Source organism: Coffea arabica, chromosome 10c (assembly GCF_036785885.1).
Source record: "Coffea arabica cultivar ET-39 chromosome 10c, Coffea Arabica ET-39 HiFi, whole genome shotgun sequence".
NCBI classification, from domain to species: Eukaryota; Viridiplantae; Streptophyta; class Magnoliopsida; order Gentianales; family Rubiaceae; genus Coffea; species Coffea arabica.
The window spans coordinates 936,689-961,716 of NC_092329.1; the positions used below are offsets into that span (position 1 = coordinate 936,689).

Genomic DNA, 25,028 nt, shown 5'->3' on the forward strand with positions numbered 1-25,028 from the left:
CCACAGTTAAGAGTGATCATAAACTTAGATCTTCGTGTACCTTTAAATAACTTCCGACCATATAGGAATCGCAGAAATCAAATGAGAGGAAACAAATGAGCTGCATTAATGGAACTGCATTTATGGGGCAAATAAAGACTCCCTCTGTCAGACAGCAAGTTTGGACATTCATGGCTTGATAACATTAATACTTTTTCTACTTTTTTTTTAGTTTTATTCTAATCTTACTCCTTCTTGCCTTTAGTCTTCTTCTCATGCAATGATTTTCTCATTGTTTTTTATTTTATTTTTTAACTTTGGTATCTAGTTGCTATTTGAAAATCTACGACTTTGACTGTGTAATCCATAGGTTGGATCTCATCTTTAGACATCACTGATAGTTGTATTGGGGACATTTGAAAGACCTTAGAAATGGCAGACGACCTCACTTATGCTTTCACAAGATTTGACCTAAACCCAGAGGAAGAGGAAGGAGTCGACCTGAGCTTAGCAGATATCCAACAAAGTGTAGAGGAGTGCCAACTAAGTCTGCTGGATGAAGTTATTGGGAAAAAGATTACAAATTTCACAGGGATTAAAAGCTTCACAGCTCATGTGTGGGGATATCCAAGGAATTTAAAGGTCACAGAACTTAAAGCCAACCTCTTTCAATTTCATTTTGAATCTGAACAATAATGGAAAAAGCCCTATATAGAGGTCCATGGGTCATAGACAACCAACTACTGGTTATCAAGCAATAGGAAACTGGGATAGAGAGGAAGGTGGAAATTTTTAACAATGCATACCTATGGGTCCAAATCTGGAACATGCTGATCCACTGGATGAGTAAAGCTGTCGGGTTTTAAGATAGGAGAAGTCTTCAAATCTGTAAGGGAAGTCATTATCCTTTCCAGTAGGGGAAAAACACGAAAACACATGAAAATTTTTGCTGAGATAGATATAGCAAAACCGCTGGCAAGAGGAACAAGGGTCAAGTTGAATGGGGTACAACAATGGGTTGAATTTAAGTATGAAAAAATGTCTGAATTTCTGCTATAGGTTTGAAATTATTGGTCATGGTGATAGGAGCTGTAATAGTGAGGGTCTAAATCAACACAACCTAAGAGAAGACCAATATGGAGCTTGGATGAAGGTTGGGAATATATATATATGGGTTCACCTCCGAGGCAAAGGACAATGGAGCCAAATAAGAAAAGTATGGTGAGTGGAATACAACAGGCTAATGGAAAAAATGAAACAAGTCTAAAGGAAGCAAGCAATGACTCTAGGAAAAATAGTAATAGAGGGATCAGATTATGGTAACCCCAACAAAGGATAGAGGGAATTCTAGTCTTGTTGACATGTTCGGAATACGAAGTGTAGATACGAGAGCAGCAGTGAAGGAAGGGATGGAGGGGTATAAAGAGGGCCAAAAGGAAAACAAAAAGAACAAAGAAAATAAGAAAGTAATAGGGGAAAAGATTTTAATAGCTCCAATGGAGGGAAAGAGGTAGAAAGAACTGAGGAGATGATTCTGGATGTAATAGCACCACTTGAGGGAAAGAAGGAAAAAGAAGGAAATCGGGAAATGATGGAGAATTCAGAAAATAAGAAGAACATAGCTAGGCAAAAACAGGTGAACAAGGGTGGACTAGAGTCAAAACAAAAAAAGTTCACAAGAAGAGCAAGAGTACCACTGGAAACTATAAACAACACATAAGTGCCTAAAAAGCAAGGGGAAAAAGGAAAATCAGTGAGTGGAATGAAGATATGAAGATGCTAGAACTTGGACATGATCAAGAAAAGAACAAGATTCAGAGGGTAGAACTGCACACTTTGTACTAGACAGGGAAATTGGAGGCTATTCCCTTAATGCATCCACAGTCAAAATGAAGGTTGCGGTGTGGAACTGTCGAGGTGCAGGAGGCCCATTGGCAGTTCTCCAGCTGAAAAAGGTAATCAACCTCTACTCTTCTAGTTTAATTTTTCTTTGTGAAACCAGAAATAAAAAAAATGTTATGGAAAAGATCAGGAAAAGAATAAATCATGAGAATTGCTTTGTTGTGGATGCTTTGGGTAAGGCTGATGGTCTAACTTTATTTTGGAACAATGAGCTGGATGTGGAGTATGTTAATAGTTGGGGTTTTTACATTGAAGCTAAAATTGTGGAAAAAGATAAACAAATCAGTTAGTGGTTCATAGGTGTGTATGCAAGCACTGATGACAAAATAAGGAAGGAAAAGTGGAGAAATATCAATCAAGAAAAAGGAAAATGGGGAGAAAAGTGGATGATGGCTGGTGATCTAAATGATATACTATCAAATGAGGAACAATGGGGTGACAGAAATAGACCTGATAGTAACTTCAAAGACTTTAGAGAGTTCATAGATAGTAATTAACTGATAGACCTTGGTTTTGACGATGTGCCATGGACTTGGTCTAACCAATAGGAGGGGGTGGACTTGTTCAGCAAAGACTAGATCGATGCCTAGCAAATCAATGATGGATCCAACATTTTAAGGATGCAAGAAAGCATCTGATCACTGTATTATGGTAATTGCTACTGAACCAGCTTAGAAGAAATACAAGAGAAGGTTCTATTTTGACCAGAGGTGGACTTATGAGGAGAAACTAATACAGTGATTTCAAATGTTTGGAAGGAACACCAGCAATGATCCAGGTTTTTTAAAGTGACAAGAAAGATTAAAGCATACAGATTGGCCTTGATGGAATGAAGTAGAAAGAAAAGGAACAACTCAGGAAAGATAACATAAAACTTGAAAAAACAAATTGAAGAAGTCAAGCAGAGTGATTTTGGCCAAAAGAAGGACATTCTAGATGAACTAAAAGGCAAATTGGGCAAGACATATAGGGATGAGGAAATCTACTGGTCCCAAAAGGCAAGAAGTAAATGGCTAAAGCATGGTGATAAGAACACTGCTTTCTTTCATGCCTTTGTGAGAATTAGAAGAAGACAGAATAGAATCTCAGGACTGCAAAGAGAGAATGGAAGCTGGTGTGATACAAAGGAAGAAATGTTCGAAGAGATTAGTAATCATTACAGCAATATTTTCAACACATCACAACCAGATAACATTGATGAGGTTCTTGATAGTATCCCCCATACAATATCTCAACAGATGAATGAAAATCTGATCAAACCTGTGGATGAAAAGGAAGCCAAAGCTGCAGTATTTTCTATGCATCCAAATAAAGTGCCAGTTCCTAATGGTAGACATACTGGCATACCATAAATTTGGATGTAGTAAATGCTATCAAGAGCTTTTTTCATAGTGGTTATATGCTGAAAGCAGTCAATGAAACTTTGATAACTCTAATCCCTAAAGTGTCTGCTCCTACTAATATTAATTATTATAGGTCAATCAGTCTTTGTAATGTTCTCTTTAAAATTGTTTCCAAAATCCTAAAAAATAGGTTGAAAAGGGTACTGTCTAAGTGTACCAATAAAGCTCAATCTGCCTTTGTTCCAAGCAGACAGATTCTGGATAATATTTTTCTATCTTATGAGGTTATGCATTTCCTAAAAATTAAAAGAACAGGTAGAATAGGCTTTATGGCTATCAAGCTTGACATGTCCAAAGTATATGACAGAGTGCAGTGGCAATTTCTGGGAAGCATCATGTTAAAAATGGGATTTTGCCCCATTTGGGTTAGATGGATTATGAATTGTCTCTCTACTGTATCCTACTCTTTTAACCTTAATGGTGAAAAAGTAGGATATGTCCAACCTAAGAGGGGTATAAGGCAGGGAGACCCATTATCTCCTTACTTATTTTTGTTTGTTGCAGAGGCACTTTCAAACTTGATAAACAAAGCTATTGCAAACAAGTTGTAGACATGTATCCAAGTAGGGAGAAAGTGTCCTCCCATCACACATTTTTTTTTCGCAGATAATGCTTTGTTGTGCTACAAGGCCTCAAACTAGGAAGTCTGGAAGGTTAAAGAGATGTTGAACAAATATGCAAAGAACATTTGGACAGCTAATCAACTTTGAAAAATCTGCTATCTACTACAGCAGAAACACTGACCTGGACATTAGACAGGAAATATGCAGCATACTTGGAAACCTAAGAGAATCATTCAGTGCGAAGTATCTAGGCCTCCAAATAGTGATATGAAGAACAAAGAATCAGGTGTTTGGGGAAGTGAAAGGAAGTGTAATATAGAGACTACAAGGTTGAAAAAGAAACTTGTTGAGCCTAGTTGGGAAAGAAGTACTGCTGAAATCTGTGATAATGGTCCTCCCAATTTGCACAATGTCTTACTTTAGAATCCCAAAAGAAATGTGTAAAGATATTAGTAAACAAATGGCAAGGTTTTGGTGGGGGCAGATGAGCATCAAAGGAAAATACATTGGACCAAATGGAGTGCACTTACTGAGGTTAACGGAAAGGGAGGATTAGGCTTCAGGGACCTGGAAATGTTCAACACAACGTTACTAGCAAAGCAACTATAGAGAATCATTGCTCAACCTAACAGGCTTGTTAGTAGAGTTATGAGAGCAAAATACATGAAAAGAGAACAGGACTGGATGAGGCAAGCTTCTACATCAGCATCATATCTATGAAAGAGCCCACTGAGTGCAAGATTCCTTTTGATAAATGGCATAAAAAAACAAGTTGGGGATGAGAGTACTATCAAGGTATGGCAAGACAAATGGATACCAGATTCAAGAGATGGTAGAGTGGAACAAGATAGAGCAACAAATGGGGACGTCCAATATGTCAAAGATTTGATTAAACAAGGACAATGGGATAAGGAGCTACTGAATAAAATCTTTAGTAGAAAAATGGCCCAAAAGATTGCAAAAATACCACTCAGTATATACTAAAGAATGGACAGACTAATCTGGAACCACTCAAAAACTATAGAGTACACAGTGAGATCAAGTTATGCACTAGCAAAGGAAATGGAGGCACAGGCAACAAAAACAGTACAAATCAAGGAGCAGACAAGTAGCCATAACAGGAAGGAAAGTTTGTGAAAAAAAGTGTGGGGAACAAATGTTAAACACAAACTGAAACACTTTATTTGGAAATGTCTGCAAACTGTATTCCAGTCAATGATTTAGTGCACAGAAGAACAGGGAAATGGGACAACATATGCACAAGCTGTGGGGATGGAATTGAAACTCTAGATCATCTGTTTTTTGAATGTGACTATGCTAAAAAGATTTGGAAACTCGGTCCAATCAGTTGGGATGGATTAATAGACTTGCAAGCTTGCTTCTGGAGATGGTAGGAAGGGCTCTTAGAAGCAACTCAAACAGTCAATGGCAAGGAACATATAGAACTAACAATCAAAATCCTTTGGCAAATCTAGAAAGCAAGGAACAAGATTATTTTCGACAATGCAAAAGTGGAGGAAATCATAGTTGTAAGGAAAGCTCAGCAAAAATGGATAGAATTCAAGGAAGCTGTGGAACTAAAAGACAGAGCTGGCATTGTTGAAGTAACCCCCAATCAGCATGATAGAAGATGGAAGCCTCCAATAGAAGATGTGTACAAGATAAACATCGATGCTGCAATTTCAGCACCGATGATCAGAACTGGTAAAGGAATTGTTGCTAGGAACTGGAAAGGAGAGATCATGAAAATTTGGGCCATAATGGAAGAAAAGATAGGGGAACCAGAACTAGAGGAGGCTACGGCAATCAAAGCAGCAATGCAGCTAGGAAAAGAAGCAGGTTGGAGGAAGATTGAAATACAATCAGACTGCAAAAGTGTGATAGACTGCATCCTAACAGTCTTATGCAACAACTGCAACTATGCTGTGATATTGGAGGATATACAAAAGCTGAGGGATTTTTTTAATCAATGCAATTTCTCCTTTATATAGAGAGAAGGAAATGAAGTGTGTCATAGGTTAGCAAAATTTACCTTGAAACTAGTTAATGATGTATATTGGAAATCAAAATTCCCGGATTGGATTAAAGATCTAGCAAGAAGGGATTGTGAGGCAGTTAGGCCTTTTTGTAAAGCATACTTGTATTATCAAGTTTTAAATCAATACAAATGTTATTGTTTTGACAAAAAAAAAAAAAAAAAAACAAGGCTTTAGCTCTTTTCATGCTTTTAGGAAAGGCATGAAATTTCATGGCTTGGAGAAAAAATGTAAAGTAATAGGGATCAAATTCTATTTTAGTTTATAACTTTAAGAACCTCTTTGGTACATTTTTCAAAATTTGGGGACTGAAATTGTAGTTCTTCCTTTTTTAAAAATTATTTTCTTTCCTTCGAATTTGTCATGGGTAGAGACACAAGAGGAAGTTCCATGTTAAGGATAAGGTTAAAAGATGAACCAAATTATACAATACTCAAATCAAGTTTAATTTGGTAAAAGTTTGTTTGAAGTTAATTGGTTAACTAGTTAAATCAAACTTGAACATTTTTTTTTAGATACGATAACTTTCAAGTTCAATTAAAAAAAACTCGTTTAAATTCGATTCGATAACTAAATATGTTAAATTTAAATAATATTTCAAATTCGTTAAAATAATCAAACAACCATGAACACTAAAGTATTCGACTTGATTAGATTCGATTATATCCCTAATCAATAAACCCCTAGTTGCCGTCCATCTATACCCAAATTTTTGGAGACGGTTGGTTGCAGCAATACATTAGGCAAAAAGAGTCACCCTACTACCACAAGGTTATTTATTAATGAGCCCGTCCAGGGACAAAAACCCCAAATATGCTATGTGGATTGGAATTTAATCTTACTGGTTTCTACTTTGATTGGCTTCCTTTGTAAATTAAATGCACAATGCAGAAATCCCAAGTACAACGAATTTGAAAATCCAAACTGTGAAAATGGAAAAGAAATTAACAACAAACTAGTTCTAGATAAGAATGTATGTAAATTACAAGGGAGGAAAAAAGGACGTGGAATAAATATTAGTATACAACTACTTAATACGAACATTGATTTCCTTTTTTTTTTTATATATTTTTCTTAATTTTTGTCATAAGTTGAGTTTTCCTTTAACCGATTTGTCGTCTGTGACAAACTCGCATTGATCACTGATCAAACAATATACTGAAAAGGGCCATCACTAACTACAGACGGCCCAAAACAAGCACCGGCCCCATTCAAGGCCCGAATCTATTGGTCCAACTGGAAATAAGCACCTCGGGGCCCAACAACAACAAAGGAGTCAAGGCCCTGTTTTCCACCACCGCCCTCAACGCCTTCCTCAGCGACCCAACGGTCCCAACCTCCTCCTCCTCCTCCTCCTCCTCACCACCACCACCGCCACCACAATGAAGGCTTTGCTGGCACCATTGCACCACCAAGACCGCCTTGGTCCGTCCTCCAATGGTACCCATCTCAGCCTTGACCACCCTCCCTTCAACAGACTTAACCGCTTCCATCAAATCAGCATTCAACCTCGGCCTGTCCTCACAGCATATCGTGGCTTTCACCATTAACAGTTCTCCTTGATCAACGCCATGATCTCCTCCTTCACCTTCAGAGTAGTAACTCACACTCACCTCATCTTTCTCACCGGGTAAAAACAATGAACAACTCCTTTTGCCACCAATGCAGCACTCTTCTTGGCCATCCTTGTTCATTTCAACATGGTCAGCCACCTTCTTCCTCAGCTCCTTTAGATATCGAACCGTTTCCATAAGCACCCTTGGTTTATCACTCTGCAAGACAACAATAAACTATTTTGCATGAACACAATTTCTTTGAATTGTCCAAAAGTGAATTTTCTATGGTGCCGAAAACCAATGAAATGTGCAGAATCAATGTAACTCATATAATATATGAACGTGACACTGGTGGATAATGTAAATTAAATTTCTAACTTACACATGTGGTGCTTTACCCACATTACTCGACATTGTACCAGTAATCTGTAACTTGCAAGTATATATATGATGTAGCTTCCAAATGCTACATTTAACATTCTTGTTGATTTTAAGACCGTCTAAAGACCAAGTCTATCAAACTACATTTTCGAATAAAGAATATTGTGTGATTATGCATGCATGGTGCTGGGAAATCATACAAACTTCCAATACTATATGTTATTCTTGTTTCTACCCGGCCCTAAAGAGAACAAATTTATGTATTAGGAAAAAAAAAGCCCTTACTTTAGGGAGATTGGGGAAGAGTTTGCGGAGAGTATTAAGGTGGTTGTTGATTCTTTTCCTACGATAACGCTCCGCAAGGGCATGTTTGTTAGCAGCAGCTTGTGGATTTTTTTCAGGAGTCTTGAGTCCAGAACCTGAGCTTAAAACTCCAGCACCATCTTTTTTTGTATACTGCAACCCGTAGCAGCCTTGAACTTGAAGCATTTTCAATACCTCCTCTGTAAGTTCAATTTCAACAAGTTACACATAAAAAGAAGATATAGAATTCAGTTGAATATGCAAGTATAGAGGTTAAAGAAGATTGGAAGAGATTACCGAAAAAAAAAGGAGACAATTTATGGTTATTTATTATAGGGATATCATTTTGTGTGCGTGTGTGTGTGTAGTAGAGCAAATGCTGGCATTGAAAATGAAGATTTGAAGATCTGTGGAGGGTAATGTTGATCTGATTCATGAAATCAATCAACGAAATCCCAAGAAACTTACGTAAGAGAGATTTGGATAATTGATTAATTGGTAAAAGCTATGACAGCTGCTGTTTCTAAAAAATGGGACAACTACTGATTGTGCTTTGGCCTTTGGTTGACGAACTGAAGAGAGGCTTTGGTTTTGGTTTTCTTACAGTTGGAGGTCAAAAGGTAAATGGTTGCATGGGATGCCACACGGTTTGCAGAACAAGAGACAGATATATATATATATATATATATGTATGTATGTATGTATATGTGTGTGTGTGTGTAGCATTCCTTGGTGTGTTATGGTATATTATGGATTGAATGCTTTTGGGATTTTGAAGAAGAAATGGTACTCTTTATTATTCAAGTGTTAGACAGTTGTCACATTAGGAGATTACTAGAACCTGCTGTTTTAACCAAATGAGAGAAATTAATCTGCATGATTCACGCGATATATAACATTTACAAGTAGTCTGCCTTTTACTCATGGTATCCAAAGAAGTTAATGTTCTTCACATTGAAAAGTTGACAGACAAAGTTAATGTCAGTATATTACAATGTTACCAACTTCCGGTACTTCTCTTTCCTTGTCTTGGGGGTTTGGTCCTGTTTTTTGTCAAGGATTTTAGCATTTATGTGTGCAATGGCCAATGATTTCACGAGATTTTCTTCATGGCATCCCTTTTAACATGTTCCTCTGGAAGTCGTTTCTACATTGCAGACCCTGTATACGAATTCTTCAGACGAACATTCAAAAGCAAAAAACCATATTAAAACTGAGTCACTCTTTTTTGCTCGCTAAAAGATCAGATTTTGATAGTTTCTTTGTTAGAACATACTAGTTTCTTGTGTATTGTAATGCAAATGCTCAAACAAGTAACCCTTTATACTCCCCCTTCCCTTTCTATCTTTTTTGGGCACATTATGCTGCTGAGAAATCAATAATTGCATCTTTCTGCTGTCACCTCTAACCTTATGTGGAGCTGAGAAGAAACCAGAAGATGATTTAGGTTTTTCTTTGAGTGGGACCCTGGGGACTTTGTCCATTAATTAATTTGACAAGGAGAGATCATTCTCCGATGGGCAGTGTTAGGCTAATAGAGTGGTACCACTAGTAGTACCAGCCGGCATAGTGAAAAAAAAAAACTAAGATCAGATCGATGATGAAGGATTCTACAGGACTTGTTCAGCTGAGGGGAGGCAAATGCATAAAGGAAGAAGGAAAAAATCAGGGAATTTTTCCTGTTTGCAGATGAACAAAAAGAAGGGTTCATGTTTTTATCCAGTTTGCAGTAAGCATATTGCGACTGCACCAACAAATGCTTTTGTTGCACCAATGTCAACAGAGTACTGGTCTTAAAGCTGCACTGTGCTCGCCCTAAATTAGCCTTTGGTATCAGAACACAGGTCCCACCATTGAAGTTCACTAATCAGTTGCTTCGTCTCTTCTCTCCCAGCAGGAAAACAGGCATCATCACCTTTGTTTTTTTTTTTTTTCCTTCTCTGTTTCGCTTTCGTCATCGTTTGGTTGTGATGACTGTTGACCGAGCCCTTATTCTTTTGACCAGATGAAAGGTCGAGAATGGAATGGTGCATAACAGCCTCTTCCCAAACCATAGCCAACACGATTCAAGAAACTGGAACTCCTTCATGAGCATAATAGCATTGTAATAGCATTGTACGAAGTGTGAATATTTTTCCATGCTGCCCCTCTTTTGCTGTACTTATTCCAGTTACTTTTTAGTCCCTAAAGTGTTAGGAAAAATGGTAGTATAGTTTGTAACATCTTGAGACCCGCAATCACTTTATCTTAGTCTCTTTCGATGAAAATTTGAATTTTCAACGTTTTTTTATTGAACTTTTTTAAGAGAATCAATGGTGATTGTCTACTCACGCCTTTCGATATTTTGAACTCGTGATCTATCGGTTGTAAATGAAGCGTCTTATCACCTTAGACTGCGCTCCATTGTCAAATTTGAAGAAAGCTTTGAAAACAAAAAGAAAAAAAAAGATTAAGGATTTTAACAAAGCAGAGGTGAAAAAAAAAAAAAACTGCACGCCACATTACTAGCTTCAACACCATCTGATTCTAAGATTTGAAGTAATTTTTTTATCCCTCTGAGCTATACTTTTTCTCTTCCCATGTCAAAAAAGGCATTCATTGTTACTATTCAGTGGGACATTGGCTCAGCAAGAGAATTTGGCACCTCCTGCAGCACATTTTCATGCAGCCACATAAAAACAAAGCATACCAGCTGAATGATCAGCGTAGACCAATCACATTCTCTGAACGATTCAGATATTCAAGATACACAACCAAAAAAAAAGGTGGGGAAGGGTATAATTTCATATTCCTTTCACAAAATAAAAAAGAAAGAAGCATACCGTCCAAATTATCAGTAGCTCAATCACATCCTCTGGACATGTTCAAAAGGAAAAGGTACAGCTTCACATGCTTCTTCCAGCATATGCGTCGTGCTCTGATAAGCATCTTTGCAATGTACACAGTTTTAGGTTACAACACAAATATAAGAGTTCCACATTGACAAGTTTACGAGTCAGCCTGCAGAAAAATGTCACGTAGAGTTTTAGTTTCTCAATTAACAATAAGACCATCAATACAGATGTCTTGTTGCAGTTGCTGACTAGTTTACAAGGTGAAATTTCTTTAGTCACTCTGCAAAATCCGCAAAATTTAGGCATAAGCTACATAACTTCCACCACCCCTTTGTCAGTAATAAATGCCGAATAGACAATTTCAGCTACATTGCTGAATAAAGCACCATGACAATGGACCAAAATGTCGTTATTTTATCCTCCCAGTTGCAAAGCCCGCGCATAGTTATTAAAGCAGAAGTCTGTTCAGACCCCTGCACCAGTTCTCATGAATGGAGATGCAGCAGGAGGGATCAAACCAAGAGCTCGCATTATTTTCAGTCTGCGTAAACTCGGATCTCTAGATTTTTCTACCAAGGATGGCAACTGCTAGTAGCATAATAAAAAGCTAAGTCAACAAATGCTGCCCAGGAGATGAAGGATGCAGAATGCTCAAAAGAAAGCAAAGATAAAATTGACCCACAACTTCATGTTTAGTTGCTTTTGCATTCTTCTGCTGCCCCGCTTCCATCTGTGTTTGATGAATCTTAAAAGAATGTGCATGATTCAACAAGATACAAACTATTTGATGAGAAAAAGAAAACAATGAGTTAAAAATAACTAGAGACAACAAGGACTAGCACACGCTCACAGAACTCAGCCTGGGTGTCTTTAGGGTTGCATTCTGTGTCTGATCTTTACTTCTTGATGGTTCGGCTCTCATTGAAAGTGAATCATGATTTTTTTCCCTGGCCTCTGCATTCTGAACAAAAATAATCCTAAAACTATAAATTTTGTCTCATGAAGCACAAAAACAAGATCCAGTAAGAAAGTGCAAGTATGAATTGTAATCTGCTCACAGAATTTGGGCTCTTTGGTTTAAGTTTTTCATGACTACCACTTTCCGTTTCCTCCTCCTCCTTTCCTTGCTCAGACTTTGAAGTCGTCTTGCCCTTTTTAACCGAATTCTGTGCAGCAGTACCATTTGAAGGCTTCTTTTTTGAGGTTTTTACCTGATATAAAGTTCAATTAAAGGAAACCAAAAACCCCAGAATAAAAATGCAAGCCTTGCAAAGAGGAAATTAAGGTATGTAAGACCAGAAAAGATGTTTACTCACAGATACTGAAGTGGCTTTTGGTTTCTTGGGCTTTATATTAGGCTTTGGTTTTCTGCTTTCTGCACTCTTACTTTTTGATAGTAATTGTACTAGGGAGATATTCCCCTAAGATCCCAAAATTGTTTCAACAATATGATAGGAAGACAATTAAGATTCATCCTTAAATGGAACCTAGAATTGCAAATTACTCACAGAGTTCTTCTCTGGCTCCAATTTGGTCTCTTTTCTGCGCTTTGCTTCTGGAGTTGGCTGCGTTTATCATACAAATGCAAAGAAGAAAATGAAAAGCTCAACAAGTTAAACATGAGAAAATGCCAATGAAGAAGGGAAGGAGCCTGTAATCACCGAAATTATGCTATTTGACTTGGGTTTCTTCTGCTCATCTTCTTTTTTCCTTTTCCGGCTTTTCTCTTCTTTGCTCCTCACTGAATCCAAATTTATTTCCTTCGACTTTTTTGTCATTAACTTAGTATTTAGCTTTTCCAAATTTGATTTTACCTGATACACAAAATTGCAGATGCACATGAATTAAAACATATAGATAATGATCCAATCAAACAGGCCCATTAAGAGGCTCAGACCATAAATAGCTCAAGAAGCTATGGAGTAAAAAAAACAAAGCACAGATTTCCATTCTAATGCATTTCTTGAGGACTGCATTACTTTGCTTTTCTTCAGAAGTGTCAGTATGAATTCCAAACATTACTATAAACCTTCAACAATTTAGACTCCCTGAGCACTCACAGTTGGATGGTGATATTGCAATGAAGGAAGAATGTGTTCATTTTCCCCTGATTTTACCAGACGAAAAAGAAGACAAGACAAACTTACAGATGAAAGGGATTTGATATTCTCGCCTTTGTCAATTTTAGTTTGCTTTTCCATTTTATTTTGAGATGCCTCAGCCACAATTGTTCCTGCTCAAACAAGCATGCAACTGTGAAAAGTAAGATAAATAACTGAGTACTTTGAATTATGACTAACACTTTCAATAACTACCATCTTGTGAGTTTCTTAAGTGCAACTTTTTAATACCTCATAAACCTATTACCTTCACAAATAACATAAGCATCAGTATTAATGAGATTGGGGCGCAGAGACGAGCAAAAAAGCTTCAAATGTTTCTTCCCTCATAATGATTAATCACAAATTAAGTAAAGAAAAGACAGCAAATCAGAAAGAGAATAAGAGAAGTCAAGCTGTGTCAAAAACTTTTTGATGCCCCAAAGTAGGAAGTGCGTAACATAAAATTCAACAAAGTTTGGTCATGTAGTTAAGAAAAGAGAGGGAGAGAGACTAGAAAGAGGGTAAGAGAACTGGTAAGCTAAGTCAAAATCCTTGTGACATACCAAAAGGCTAGTATGGCCCATAAAATGGAACGAACAAAAATGAAAACTTCAATAAACATTATTTTGATAGAAAACTAGAAGGAAGCTACCTCTCTCTTGAATTAAATAGTTTCTCATATTACTCATGTAAAAAAGCAAAAACACAAAAAAAAGGGAGAATAAAATGGTATACAAAATCAAAAGATGGGCTAACCTTTTGTTTTTTGCTTACATGAACCTGATTTGGAGCGCTGGAGTTCCTACAGTTCAAATCCATTATTGGTAAGATACATTCAAAATAATCATTTAATTTTCTGGCCTATAATGATGCATAAAGCACCTATGCATTGCCTTCTGCATATGAAATTGACAAGAAAGAATTACCTGCTTCATAGCTTCACTCAGAATAGCACACTATGACAACTCGTGTATCCCTTGCATCTTATCATTGAAAGGTATAGACAACATAACTGTTCAGAACACTGTTAAAGGGTACATGGACAAATTTAAATGCTCAAACTCCAAGCCAAGTTGAATAGGATCTTACAAAAAGATGCAGGAAGAGGAAACTGCTGCCACAACTTCAAAATTAACAAATTAGTGCAGAGACCAAACAACCAAGAAGCAAAGGGCCAGTTCCAACTTGTAGTGTCCTTACAGTGGAATGAGATCTCCACCTGTTTTTCTCCACTTCCCTTTACATCTTCCACTTACAGTGCCTTCATCAACCTACCATCAAATGAAGTAAAAATATGACTCACTTTTGTTCTTTGCAAGATACAGAATGTACTAATTTCACTGGCAGTAACATTTATTTGTGAAATGCAGGAGAACTAAGGTTTTTTTGTAATAAGAATATGGAGCTGAACCAACAAAATTACCAGAATGATAACTCTTGCGAGATTTGAAAAACAGTAGTCGCTCTCTCATCTATTTTTCCAACAGAAAATCTGTTACTTGCCCTTAGTTTATCTTAGCGTCTGAAACTGAATGATCAATTTTGCATTCATGCACATTGCTATATGGAGTTGCACGTTATCAGATCAACAATAGACATCACACTGCAAGAAAATTTACTGACATCTAGGTTTTTCAAGTATTTGATCGTACTTAAAGCAATTCAAGCTGTAAAGAGCAAAAATAGGTCATACTAGATATCAACAGACTGCATTATGCGATATAAGGAAACTGAATGTATCTTATATCTTCCCTTTCAATATACAAAAGCGGCTAATCATTATCATCCATATATCTACATTAAATAGCATTTAAGAGTGCATTATTTTGAAACACAAATGCATTGAAAAATATACCCCTACCGTCAATCACATCCACGTGACAGTGTGGCTGCCCATGCAACACTATAGCTTCAAGCATTTCAACCACTCACATCCTCAAAGAACCGCTGCATGAAGTAAAGATCTTTGTTGCACATGCTCAGTGCAGGTCTTCAGGATGAGAATGCCTAATGGTTCTAGGTATCAAGTTCTACAATTTCCTCAAATCTAGGATATTGAGATGCCAAGACTATCAGAGATGTCTAGAGGTAAAGGCAGAAGACATATCCTTCCTAAAATTTTCAAACTCCGAATCATGAAAACTTTACTCTACATTAGGTACATCCAGTTGTTGGAACTAGCATGAAATGGACAGATATCAATATCAAGGTCTGCTGGAAAGCTGCAAATTCTCAACAATTAAAACAAAAAAAGGCAAAAAAGACATTGTCATGTTAGAGCAGTTGAATGCCCCTGCATAACTACGAACATATACCAATGGTCCAGCATTGCACTTCAGTAACAATCAAAGATCAAAAATCTAGTAGGACCACAAATTGTAGCTAATTATTACAAGGCAATAAAATCATTTCCGCTGCAGCTCAAGGGTTAATACTTTTAGTTAACAACATCAGCTGTGAATTGTCAGAAATTGAAAGTCAGCAGTTAATTTAACACAGGAGATGCTCCAATTAACAGCACTGAGAGACCACATTTTAGCCCAGAGCGTTCATATCGACACAATCGCAAAAAATAGGGGATTAAACCCAGTCGTAACCAAGCAGTATTGGCTTTCATCGATCTTAAATTAATCAAACTACAACCAAAATCAAAAGAAATGAACCAAGAAACAAGAAAAACATTCAAGAAATCCTCCTACCCCTTCTAATTTCCCCAGCCCCCAAGTCCCATTTCCAAATAATAACTATGAATATTGGAAAGAAAAAGGATAAATTAACTTACGTGTAGAAGTGAAAAGAGTCCAGAAAAACTTCAGATGTTAGCTGTCAAAAAACTCAAAACTCTTTCCCGTATAATCTGCACTTCTTGTTGGAGAGTGGAGACAATGGGGAGTGAAACAAATGTGGCCAATTTACAACAGCACTTGCGCAGAAATGAGAGTTCCAAGACCTTGGACGACTTTTTCCCTTCAATGTCTCCCAGGTAGAGCTGTAAACGAACCGAAACGAACCGAGTATCTCATGTTTGAGCTCTGTTCGTTAAGCGATTCGAACTCCGTTCGTGTTCGTTCATTAACTTTCGAACTCTAAATCTGTGTTCGTGTTCGGCTCGTTAAGTAAAGTTCATGTTCGTGTTCGTGTTCATGTTCGACTCGTTTAACATAAACGAGCCGTTCGCGAACACGCTCGAAAATTTCGAATCCAGATTATTCTAGACCTTAAATATGCCACACAAATCATTAATCATCCTAAAAAATAATTAAAATACTAAATGATTAAATTCCATTATTCAATAACTGCATAACCAACATTAACATAAAAACAACAAATAAAACAAAGTAATTTGTCCTTCAAATATAAAAATTCAGCCATAAGACAAGTAAAAATTTTCAGCAGCGGCCAATGGGGAAGGAAAACAAAAGTAAGGTTGGAAAAGGAAGGGGAAAGTTTTAGAATTTCTTATGAGTAACCCTAAAATTTATCAAATGACAATTATGTCCTTGTTCGCGAACGCTCGTTAAAATTCGCGAACATGTTCGTGTTCGCTCGATTATTAAACGAACACAAAAATTCGTTCGTTTAAGGCTTTCGAACGAGCCTTTAACGAACACGAACGAGCCGAAACGAACCGAGCTAACGAACAGCTCGGTTCGTTTAACAGCTCTACTCCCAGGTCCTAATAACGAAACCAAAGCCAAAAGGAAAACAAGAAGGGATAAAGAGTTAATTACAAAGTACCCCCTAAAAAAACCACATGCCTTGCCTTGCTTGTCATTCACATGGATGATGGAACAAATCAATTCTCTCAGCTTTTTATGGTTTCCCATTGCCGAGCGCTCCTAAATTGCCTTCCAGTATGATGATTTTGTAACGGGAGATGCATGTATATTTATTATTGTGATGAAACGACAGCTTTTTTTTTTTTGGTCTAAATAGGTATCCGGAATTACCAGACTAATCCCTTAGTTGGATAGAGTTTCGCCTCAAATATGCCCAGCAACGATAGCACATGGGGATCGAATCTGAGACCTTACTGTAACTATAAATGACCAATCCCAACCGAACTACCTACGGGAGCACGATAAAACGAGCTTGTCATAAAATTCATTATTTGTGACCTAGAGTTGGAAAATGTACACTTGAAAATTATTATTAAGTCTATTATTTGTTCTTTTTCAATTTCATGTTTAAAAATGGTGAACACATATTCGTGGGTAAATGTTGATTTCCTTTGCCGAATAATCTCCAATTTTATTGTTCTATGTAAGATGTACGTGTAACGTAATAAAGTTGTAACTAGGGCTGTGCATCGAAATTGAAATCAGTAAATCGAAAGATTGAAATCGGAATTTTTCGAAATTTTGACATGAAATTTTCCGACCGAATTCGATTTCGAAATGGCTAATTCCGATTTCGAATTCGATGCCGAATTGAATTCGAAAATCGGTGAATTTCGAATTCACCGAATTTAAACCTACTCTACTTTTAGTCTATTGCACTTCCTCCTCCTCGGTCTACTGCTATTCTACTTCACTCCCACCGACCATTGCAAACTCCTGCCAATCTAAGTCTACTCCGTTTTCTCCAACTTTCTCTACGCTACTTGTGATTTAGTAAGTAGTACAAATTGCAAAGAGAAATGACCAATGGAATGAGCGTTGGAGCTGAATAAAGTGACATTGGAAATCTTCTCCAAGCTTGAGCAACAGTGGTTGCATTACTGCCAACCCCCCAAGAAGACTCACATTCTCAGTATCGACGGCGGCGGAGTCGACTCCCCCTCTGCCATCTTGGCCGCTCATTCTTGATCCTTCTCGAAGACCAGATCCATGCCAAATCCGTTGATTCCCAATCTCGCATTGCCGATTTCTTCGATCTTATAGCCGGCAATGGCATTGGAAATCTCTACGCCGCAATGCTTGCCGCCGCCGACGGTTACGGACGTCCTTTGTTCATTGCCAGGGACGCCGTCAACTTCGTCGCCCAAAACCAGTCCCTACTCTTTAAAGTCAAGGCCACCCTCACCCTTTCAAGCTTGCTTTCGATTATCGACCCAATCGCAAGTAAATGAGATACTCTAAATATACCAATCCTGTCCTCTGTTCTGGGTATAGTCTATCGTCCTTTCGGCTCGCTGTGTAGGTCTCTTTCTTTCAATACGACGACCTCCGCTTATTCTTTTAGACTCGTCCCACGGAGCGGTATGGAACTCGTTTCGTATGCGGTATCACCTCTTTTGGTTGATTGTCCTGGCAAACCTGAGTATGCCCCTTTTCCGCCAACCTAGGCTTGGGAATTCTCGCTGACAGAGGTTCTCTGGCAGGAGCATGGATAGGGCGTGAAGATGGAGGTGAAACCGAGAGTGAGAGAGAGTAAGCTGAGGAAGTAGGAAATCACAGTGAGTCGGAGACGGAGAAAGAAAGGTAAGACAGTGAGTCAGACGGTGGAGGCAAAGAAAGGAAGGTGAGAGATAGTCTTGAGAGACGATGAGGAAGATGTGGCGGAAGAATAACAAGAGTTAATAGATTAGGTTTTTGCAATTTCAATTGTTAGATGTATCAGTATTATTATTGTTATTAACTTATTATGTTATATAATATATATTATATATGTATTGTTGAAAAAATTTTTGTTATATATAAATATTAGGTTTGTTTGGATTGTAAGTTATTTGGAATATTTTTACTGTAACACTTTTTGTGACGTGATGTATGTGAGATAAAAAGGTAATTGGGAAGATAAAAAAGTATATTGGAAATTATAATGATGATGTAAGTAAATAAAATTGAAAAAATAATGCTTAATCCAAACAAACCCAATTATTCGAAATTGAAATAACAGTTCCAATTTCGAATTCTCCAATTCGAAATCGGTAATTCTGATTTCAAAAATTATATTTTTGAATTCGATCCGATTTCAACCAATTCGAAATCAGAATTATCGAATTCCATTCCGAAATACCGAAATTTCAAATTCAAAGTTTCGAATTCAATTCGAAATCTGTCGGTAAATCGAAATTTTTTGAATTTGCACACCCCTAGTTGTAACTAGTTGATTAATCTAACTAAAGCATCCCATATAACAAAAGTAGTGTGTCTAACTAACTAATTAATCCACAACTGGTTAGAAAGTTATTTGTATAAAGTACTACTACTTTCAAGGTCAATAATTAAGGCCCTGTTTGAAAGGTGAGTTTTTTGGGTGTTTGTCTAAAATTTTACTGTAACTTATTGTAGAATTTTTTTAAAAAATTTTTGAAGTTTATTTTTTTGAATATTTTGAAATGTATTATTTAAAAACTTTGAAAACTTTTTTGAGGTTACTGTAGTTAAAATTTTTAAAAAACTTGTAGTAGACAAACTTGGCAAAAAACTTGGCTTAAGTTTGGATTGCATTTTTCTAGATTTTTTGTAAAAAAATTACTGTAACGATTTGATATATGTGAGGTAAAAAGGTGATTGGAAAATGTGTTCACCGAAAAGGTAGCAATTTTTCTTTAGGAAATGACTATCCAAACAAGGCCTGCACTTGACAAAATTTGTTTTCCCACCCACATTTATAGTTCCTACTATTTATGTAACTTAAGTTATAATGTTTAAGTTGATTGAAGTGCTATAATCTTATAACAAAGAGTATATTTGGTACACGTATTATTTCTATTTTATTTACACACACTGATTTATTTGTATTATCAATATATTTTTTAATCACCTTATTTATCTCATATACATTACATCAAAAAATGTTACAGCATTTTTTCACAAAATTATCTCAAATAATTTACTATCCAAAGTCCAAACACACTTCAAATTATATGACAAAGTATTCAATTTGATATATAGCTTCCCAATTGGGTTGTTTGTGTCAATTGAGAAATATTGAAAATCCTATCATGGGGCAAAGTGAGAAACATGTTTTGTTGAGGGGCATGTTAGTACCTCCAAAAAGAAACTACGCCGTCCCGTTATCTTTGCTTTTGCTTTGGCTGTTTTCTTCTCCTCCCCATCTGTAAAACCCTTCACCAAGTGCTCTCTCCTTGGCCCTGTCTGATTTTCTCGAAGTGGGTTCTTCAGTCCAGAAGGTAACAATTAAAGGCTCGCTCTTTTTTTCTTCCTTCCCTTCGATTTTTAGCTTTGCAGCATTGAATATTGAATTCTGAATTTCTTTTGACTGGCAAAATCTTTGTATCTGTAGGGTTTTATTCTTATTAAGTGTTTGAGCTTATATTCACGTGCTTACATATTTCAACAGCCATTTGGTATAATCTCATTGTCTTGTATATCCTGTTTTTCTCCGTATTTAATTCCGGATAACATGGGCTAGTAATTTTATAATGTTGATTACCAAAAAGAGGATCTTCAAATGAGGTTTTTTTTTTCTCCTTTTTCTTTTTTGATAGTGCTCTCGTTGAGACTCAGCATCATATCATTTTTCCTTGGTCAAAGAATTATTCATTTTTATTGCCCTGATTCGCTTTATCTTAAGCTTATGCAATCACTTAGTTATGGAATTTTTCTGGAACATTGATAAGCTTATAGTTTATCTAGAGTAATAACAGGCTTTTATGCATATTTGATGCTCCTATGTATGGCTTTTGCTCTTTCCATTTCCCTGCTTGAAGATAAGAAGTGAGATTGCCTGAATGTAAGCTGCTGCAATGATTGAAAATGGTGTACTATTTGTGGAAGTGGTTATTATGCTATAAAATTTTCAAAACAAATTTATATCATTTTGTAATGAAAGGGTTTTGTGGAGGGTAAGAAATACATGGCATTTGAAGGAAAGGGAGATAGAATTTGACTAATAAAGATCAATGTTTGAAAATTCTTTTCTGTACTTTCTTATCAGAATCATTGAGCTGTTGCGTTTCCTTTATTGAAAAAGCAGAACAAAAGAATTCTTGGTCAGGGTGCGTCTCTTTGGTGACACGCTAATTGAATTTTGTGGAGAAAAGTCATGTAGTTTGCCATATTTTAAATAAAAATTAGACCTTTCTTGGTGGATTTACCTTTTCTTCCCCTGTTTCTCCTATTTTTCGCTATAAAGGTTTTATGATAGCATGAAGTGTAGCGGTTGAGCAATTTATCTAGAAATGGTGGATTGGTGGTGGTCTATAGTTGCAGCTGCAATACCAGCTGTGGTTGCAGGGCAGGCTTTCAGGATGAAGAACAGGCGAGCGGAAGAGCAGAGGTTAAAGAGTGCTCGGGGTCGCGAAAAGAGCTCAGATGAAATATTTGTTTGTGAGAGGGTGTGTACTTCGAAGAGGATGCTGAAGAAGGTTGGCGCATTTTCTAAAGACCCAACTCCTGATACTTGCGTGACTGTTTGCGGTGTTTCTGAGCTAGATGCTTGCGCTGATGCTTGTGCCCGGACTGTCTGTGTTAATCAACATCAAGTGCCTAATTGGAATGACATTTGTCTTAAGAGGTGTCAAAGTGAGTGCCTTAGGCTCTCAAATTCTTCTGCTATGTCTTCATAGCATTGCTATTGTTTTTAACATGGCCCTCAGGATTCTATTGCACCTGACGCTCTGTTTGAGACGCGTATCCCTTTTCAAATTCAAGATTTATGCTTCTCATATTGATGGTGCTTTCTTATCTCGGTTTTATCTTCTGGTTGACAATTTCATGTTTTTTTTAAATCAAGTATTTTCTTTTTATATCCATCCCGTCATACTCCACTGACTGCATTTTCCGATTCATTTCAATGGATTTAAACTTGAAGTTGGGGGGGGATTTTATCTACCCCAGACGCAGAATAACCTCAGCACATGGAAGATTAGGGATGTAGCATCCATCATCTCAGATGAGGGATGATCATGATTGGCTCCATCCATATTCATACTGCCTTGACGCATGGTTAATGGGGTTTATTCTGTCACCGATGGATATAATCCAAATGGTAGTATGAGAAATTCTGATTCTCCTCTGTTAAACGCTCACCCATGTTTGAGACTCTAGATCTTTTATTTCAAATGATGGCAATGGGAGATTGCTGATTCTGTTTTGTTTGGTAATATTCTGAGTTTATATTCTCTGATTCTCCTCTGCTAAGCTAAATTGAAGATTAAGCATGATGGAAGACGTGTAAGTTTATTAAATCCCTTGCAACACAAAGCAATTTCCTCCAACATGTACATCCATCTCTTAAGATGGGCACACTGCCCTGGTTAGCGTTCTTTGAGCTTAAAGCTGAGAGAGAATTCCCTGCTAGACTTAGTAGCCATGCAGTCTCAATTCCCTGCTCGTCTGCGTACATAGCCTTAAAATTCAACTCTCAAACACTCGAGTCAATATGAATCAACTGCAAGCTAAATCCTTGCCATATTCACTTTAATTTAGACATGAATTCGCAAGCACATTCACAGCTACTGCTACATACCAAGAACAATCACCGGTCATTGACAAATTATTGCCTGCAAAGAGAGCGAGATTGTACATAGGCTTCCCTACATGGAGCCAGTTCCAGAGCAGCAAAATATACAAACATTTTTACATTTCTACAAACATAGGGGCATCAGACGAACAACTAAAATGAGTACCAAATACACTTCCGACAACCTAAACATGTCCAAAATTTTCAGCACATCACAACTTAGAAGCCGATACTACTGTTACCAAACTCAGTCCCCCTCCCTTCCATCCAACCAATCTATTCCACTTCCAACTTATAAGCAGAGGTTCTTCTTGAACCCACCTAGTCAGATTCTTCTAACTCATCAGCAGGAAAACACATTCCCCGTGTAATCCATCGGAGCCGAATTCCACCATTCACCTCCATCACCAGCTCGCCGCCTCATTCCACAGCCAACCATGTTCACTGCTCATACATTGATCACATTCTTCCTAGGCCTACCTCTCTTTTTAGCACTCGGATTTGACACTCTTGCCACCTTCGCAGTCTTCTGCTCCTTCCTCCCACTCTCCATCCCCACCCCAGCATTACCCCCAACATTTCTATTATTGTTTTCCTCATTACCCGGAAACATCGGAGGCATCCAATTCGGAAACCCAGAAGCATCAACACCCTTCCCACCATCCAAATCCCCGCTCGCAAAACCCATCGGAAAAAAACCCCAACAACAGTAATACGCCTCTTTCCCCGGCACCGTGGGCGGCATTGCCGAAATCTCCATCCCAGTGAACGCCCTCTCGCAATTCTCACACCTCAAACAACACCCCTCGTAAAGCCTGGGATACTCGTAAAGATTATAACAGTACGGACACACCGTCCAAAACGTCGTTGTAGCCCCCCTTTGTCCCCTCATGGCCCCACCACCACCACTTCCGCTATTGCTCAAATTACTCCTCCGGCCCGAAGCCCGGGCAGTGTTGGGTGTAGAGCTATTGACATTGCTAGCATTGTTACCAGCACCACTAGCATTATTAGCGGTATTATTTCCCCTGGAGCTTCGCCGGACGGGCAATTTCTGATTGGAGACATCATCCTTGTGTTGGCGCTGCTGCTGCCGCTGTTGTAAATCTTTCTGCCTCTTCATAGCAGCTAGATCTATCTTGGTAAAAAACGACAGCTCCTTATCGTAGGCGGATTTCTGGACGGGATCGGAGAGAACGTTCCATGCATCGGCAACCAGGCGGAAAGCGGATTCGGCGAATTCGAACTTGTTCTTGTCCGGGTGGAGAAGAAGAGCGAAACGGCGGTACTGTTTCCTAACGAGGTCGGAGTCATCGGTGCGGTTGGGGAGTTGGAGAATAGAGTACCAGTCGTTGTGTTGGCCGATACGCTTTTCGGAAGCTAGCAAGACTTGGGCTACGGCTAAGATCTGCTCGGAGCCGTCGACTAAGGGCTCGGTTTCTTGAGCTAAGACGGCGAACTCTTTACAGCCGGCAAAGTCGCGGTTGCGGAGAAGTTTCTCGGCGATTCCTAGTAAGCGTTCGGCTTCAGCTCGGGTGGTGGTGGTGTGATGTTCCATTTTTTCTTGAGGGAAATTTTTTTCTCTTTTTCTGAGGTTGGATTGCTTTAAATTTTTTCGGATTGTTTTGAGGTTTTTATTTTCCCTCTTGTCTCCTCGAGGACAGTCCGGAAATGGAGCTTGGGAAGTTGGGACGGTTTCAGTGGGTGGGTTACAGTTACTGACTGGCTTTCACGGGTTTGGGCTGCAGTTGGCGGGTACAACTTACTAATGCACAAAGTATAATAAGTGTGTGTGGATTGGAAATTATTTAAAATATTATTGAAAATAATTACCGTAAGAAATTTTGTGATATTATGTAATATATGAGATAAAACAAAAACTTGATTGAAAATTATAATTATGATATAAATAAAATAATAGTTGAAATATTTTTGTTGAGACGTGGCACACTTCGCATGAATTAGAGGAAAATGCACACCCTCTACGTGTGCAAATTAAAAGACTTTTATTAAAGTACAAATATTATTTGCCTTAAAGCTATAATAAAAATCATTAACAACTTAGTGATGAGGAGGAGATTTTTAAAATTCCTTCGATTAGATTTGAATTCTAAACCTGACAATTGAATGTCAGAAGGGTGTGAGGAGAAGTAAGAGAATTTTAAAAAAAAAACCATAAATAAATGTTTTATAAGGCGAACAAATAACTTTTGCAAAATATTAGGTATCCAAACAAAATAAGGACGATAGTTATATATGACAGAGGCATCTCTCAAAGTCTTCCATATTTGTTTTCTTTTTGTAAGCTTTTATAGTTTTTTGGTACATACATTCTTGTTACAGCCAAAGTCCCATTATCATCAACAGGCCAACGGCTCCTTGGACTGTAAGGTTGTGTCAGAGCACTCCCTTGGTCTAGTTGAATCTGTATATCCACTAACTTCTTATCACAGCCTCCTTAGGCTTCATTTTCCCCCCTAAATTAAGATAGAGTAGATTATACAAATGTATCGTTGCTGACAAAAAAAAAATACAGCGGTACACTTTGAGCGAAAAAATGATTTTTTGATGTTTGTCCAAGCCACACAAGTGTC

General features: G+C 37.7%; 5 protein-coding genes across 16 annotated transcripts; 2 read left to right on the plus strand and 3 right to left on the minus strand.

Annotated features, from left to right (window-relative positions):
• The first annotated feature begins 4,048 nt into the window (after window positions 1-4,048).
• LOC140016181 (uncharacterized) lies at window positions 4,049-5,838 on the plus strand. The gene is made up of 3 exons (XM_072069620.1): window positions 4,049-4,238; window positions 5,173-5,237; window positions 5,323-5,838. Exons 1-3 carry the CDS (start codon window positions 4,049-4,051, stop codon window positions 5,836-5,838), a joined length of 771 nt encoding a protein of 256 aa, XP_071925721.1.
• Window positions 5,839-6,883: 1,045 nt separating this feature from the next.
• LOC113715163 (transcription factor bHLH30) lies at window positions 6,884-8,775 on the minus strand. Its single transcript, XM_072069723.1, has 3 exons — window positions 8,592-8,775; window positions 8,106-8,323; window positions 6,884-7,655 (listed from the first exon to the last, which is right to left on the minus strand). Exons 2-3 carry the CDS (start codon window positions 8,307-8,309, stop codon window positions 7,095-7,097), a joined length of 765 nt encoding a protein of 254 aa, XP_071925824.1. The 5' UTR covers window positions 8,310-8,323; window positions 8,592-8,775; the 3' UTR covers window positions 6,884-7,094.
• Window positions 8,776-10,953: 2,178 nt separating this feature from the next.
• Window positions 10,954-16,116, minus strand: LOC113715161 (uncharacterized). 12 transcript variants are annotated; one of them, XM_072069720.1, is made up of 14 exons: window positions 15,842-16,112; window positions 14,921-15,006; window positions 14,260-14,330; window positions 14,149-14,170; window positions 13,986-14,042; window positions 13,816-13,861; window positions 13,105-13,190; window positions 12,619-12,771; window positions 12,466-12,522; window positions 12,274-12,378; window positions 12,016-12,168; window positions 11,808-11,918; window positions 11,640-11,702; window positions 10,954-11,545 (listed from the first exon to the last, which is right to left on the minus strand). In XM_072069720.1, the coding sequence occupies exons 5-14, from the start codon at window positions 13,992-13,994 to the stop codon at window positions 11,423-11,425; spliced, it is 906 nt and encodes a 301-aa protein (XP_071925821.1). In that variant the 5' UTR covers window positions 13,995-14,042; window positions 14,149-14,170; window positions 14,260-14,330; window positions 14,921-15,006; window positions 15,842-16,112; the 3' UTR covers window positions 10,954-11,422. The 12 variants fall into 12 exon arrangements, with proteins under 12 accessions (XP_071925821.1, XP_071925820.1, XP_027095189.2 ...); XM_072069719.1 differs by lacking the exon at window positions 14,921-15,006; XM_027239388.2 differs by having other exon boundaries at window positions 14,149-14,330; window positions 15,842-16,111.
• Window positions 16,117-19,989: 3,873 nt separating this feature from the next.
• Window positions 19,990-21,639, plus strand: LOC113713611 (uncharacterized protein At5g64816-like). Its single transcript, XM_027237370.2, has 2 exons — window positions 19,990-20,140; window positions 21,106-21,639. Exon 2 carries the CDS (start codon window positions 21,152-21,154, stop codon window positions 21,536-21,538), a length of 387 nt encoding a protein of 128 aa, XP_027093171.1. The 5' UTR covers window positions 19,990-20,140; window positions 21,106-21,151; the 3' UTR covers window positions 21,539-21,639.
• Window positions 21,640-22,354: 715 nt separating this feature from the next.
• LOC113713526 (uncharacterized) lies at window positions 22,355-24,180 on the minus strand. The gene has a single exon (XM_027237264.2). It carries the CDS (start codon window positions 23,990-23,992, stop codon window positions 22,883-22,885), a length of 1,110 nt encoding a protein of 369 aa, XP_027093065.2. The 5' UTR covers window positions 23,993-24,180; the 3' UTR covers window positions 22,355-22,882.
• Between the last annotated feature and the right edge of the window lie 848 nt (window positions 24,181-25,028).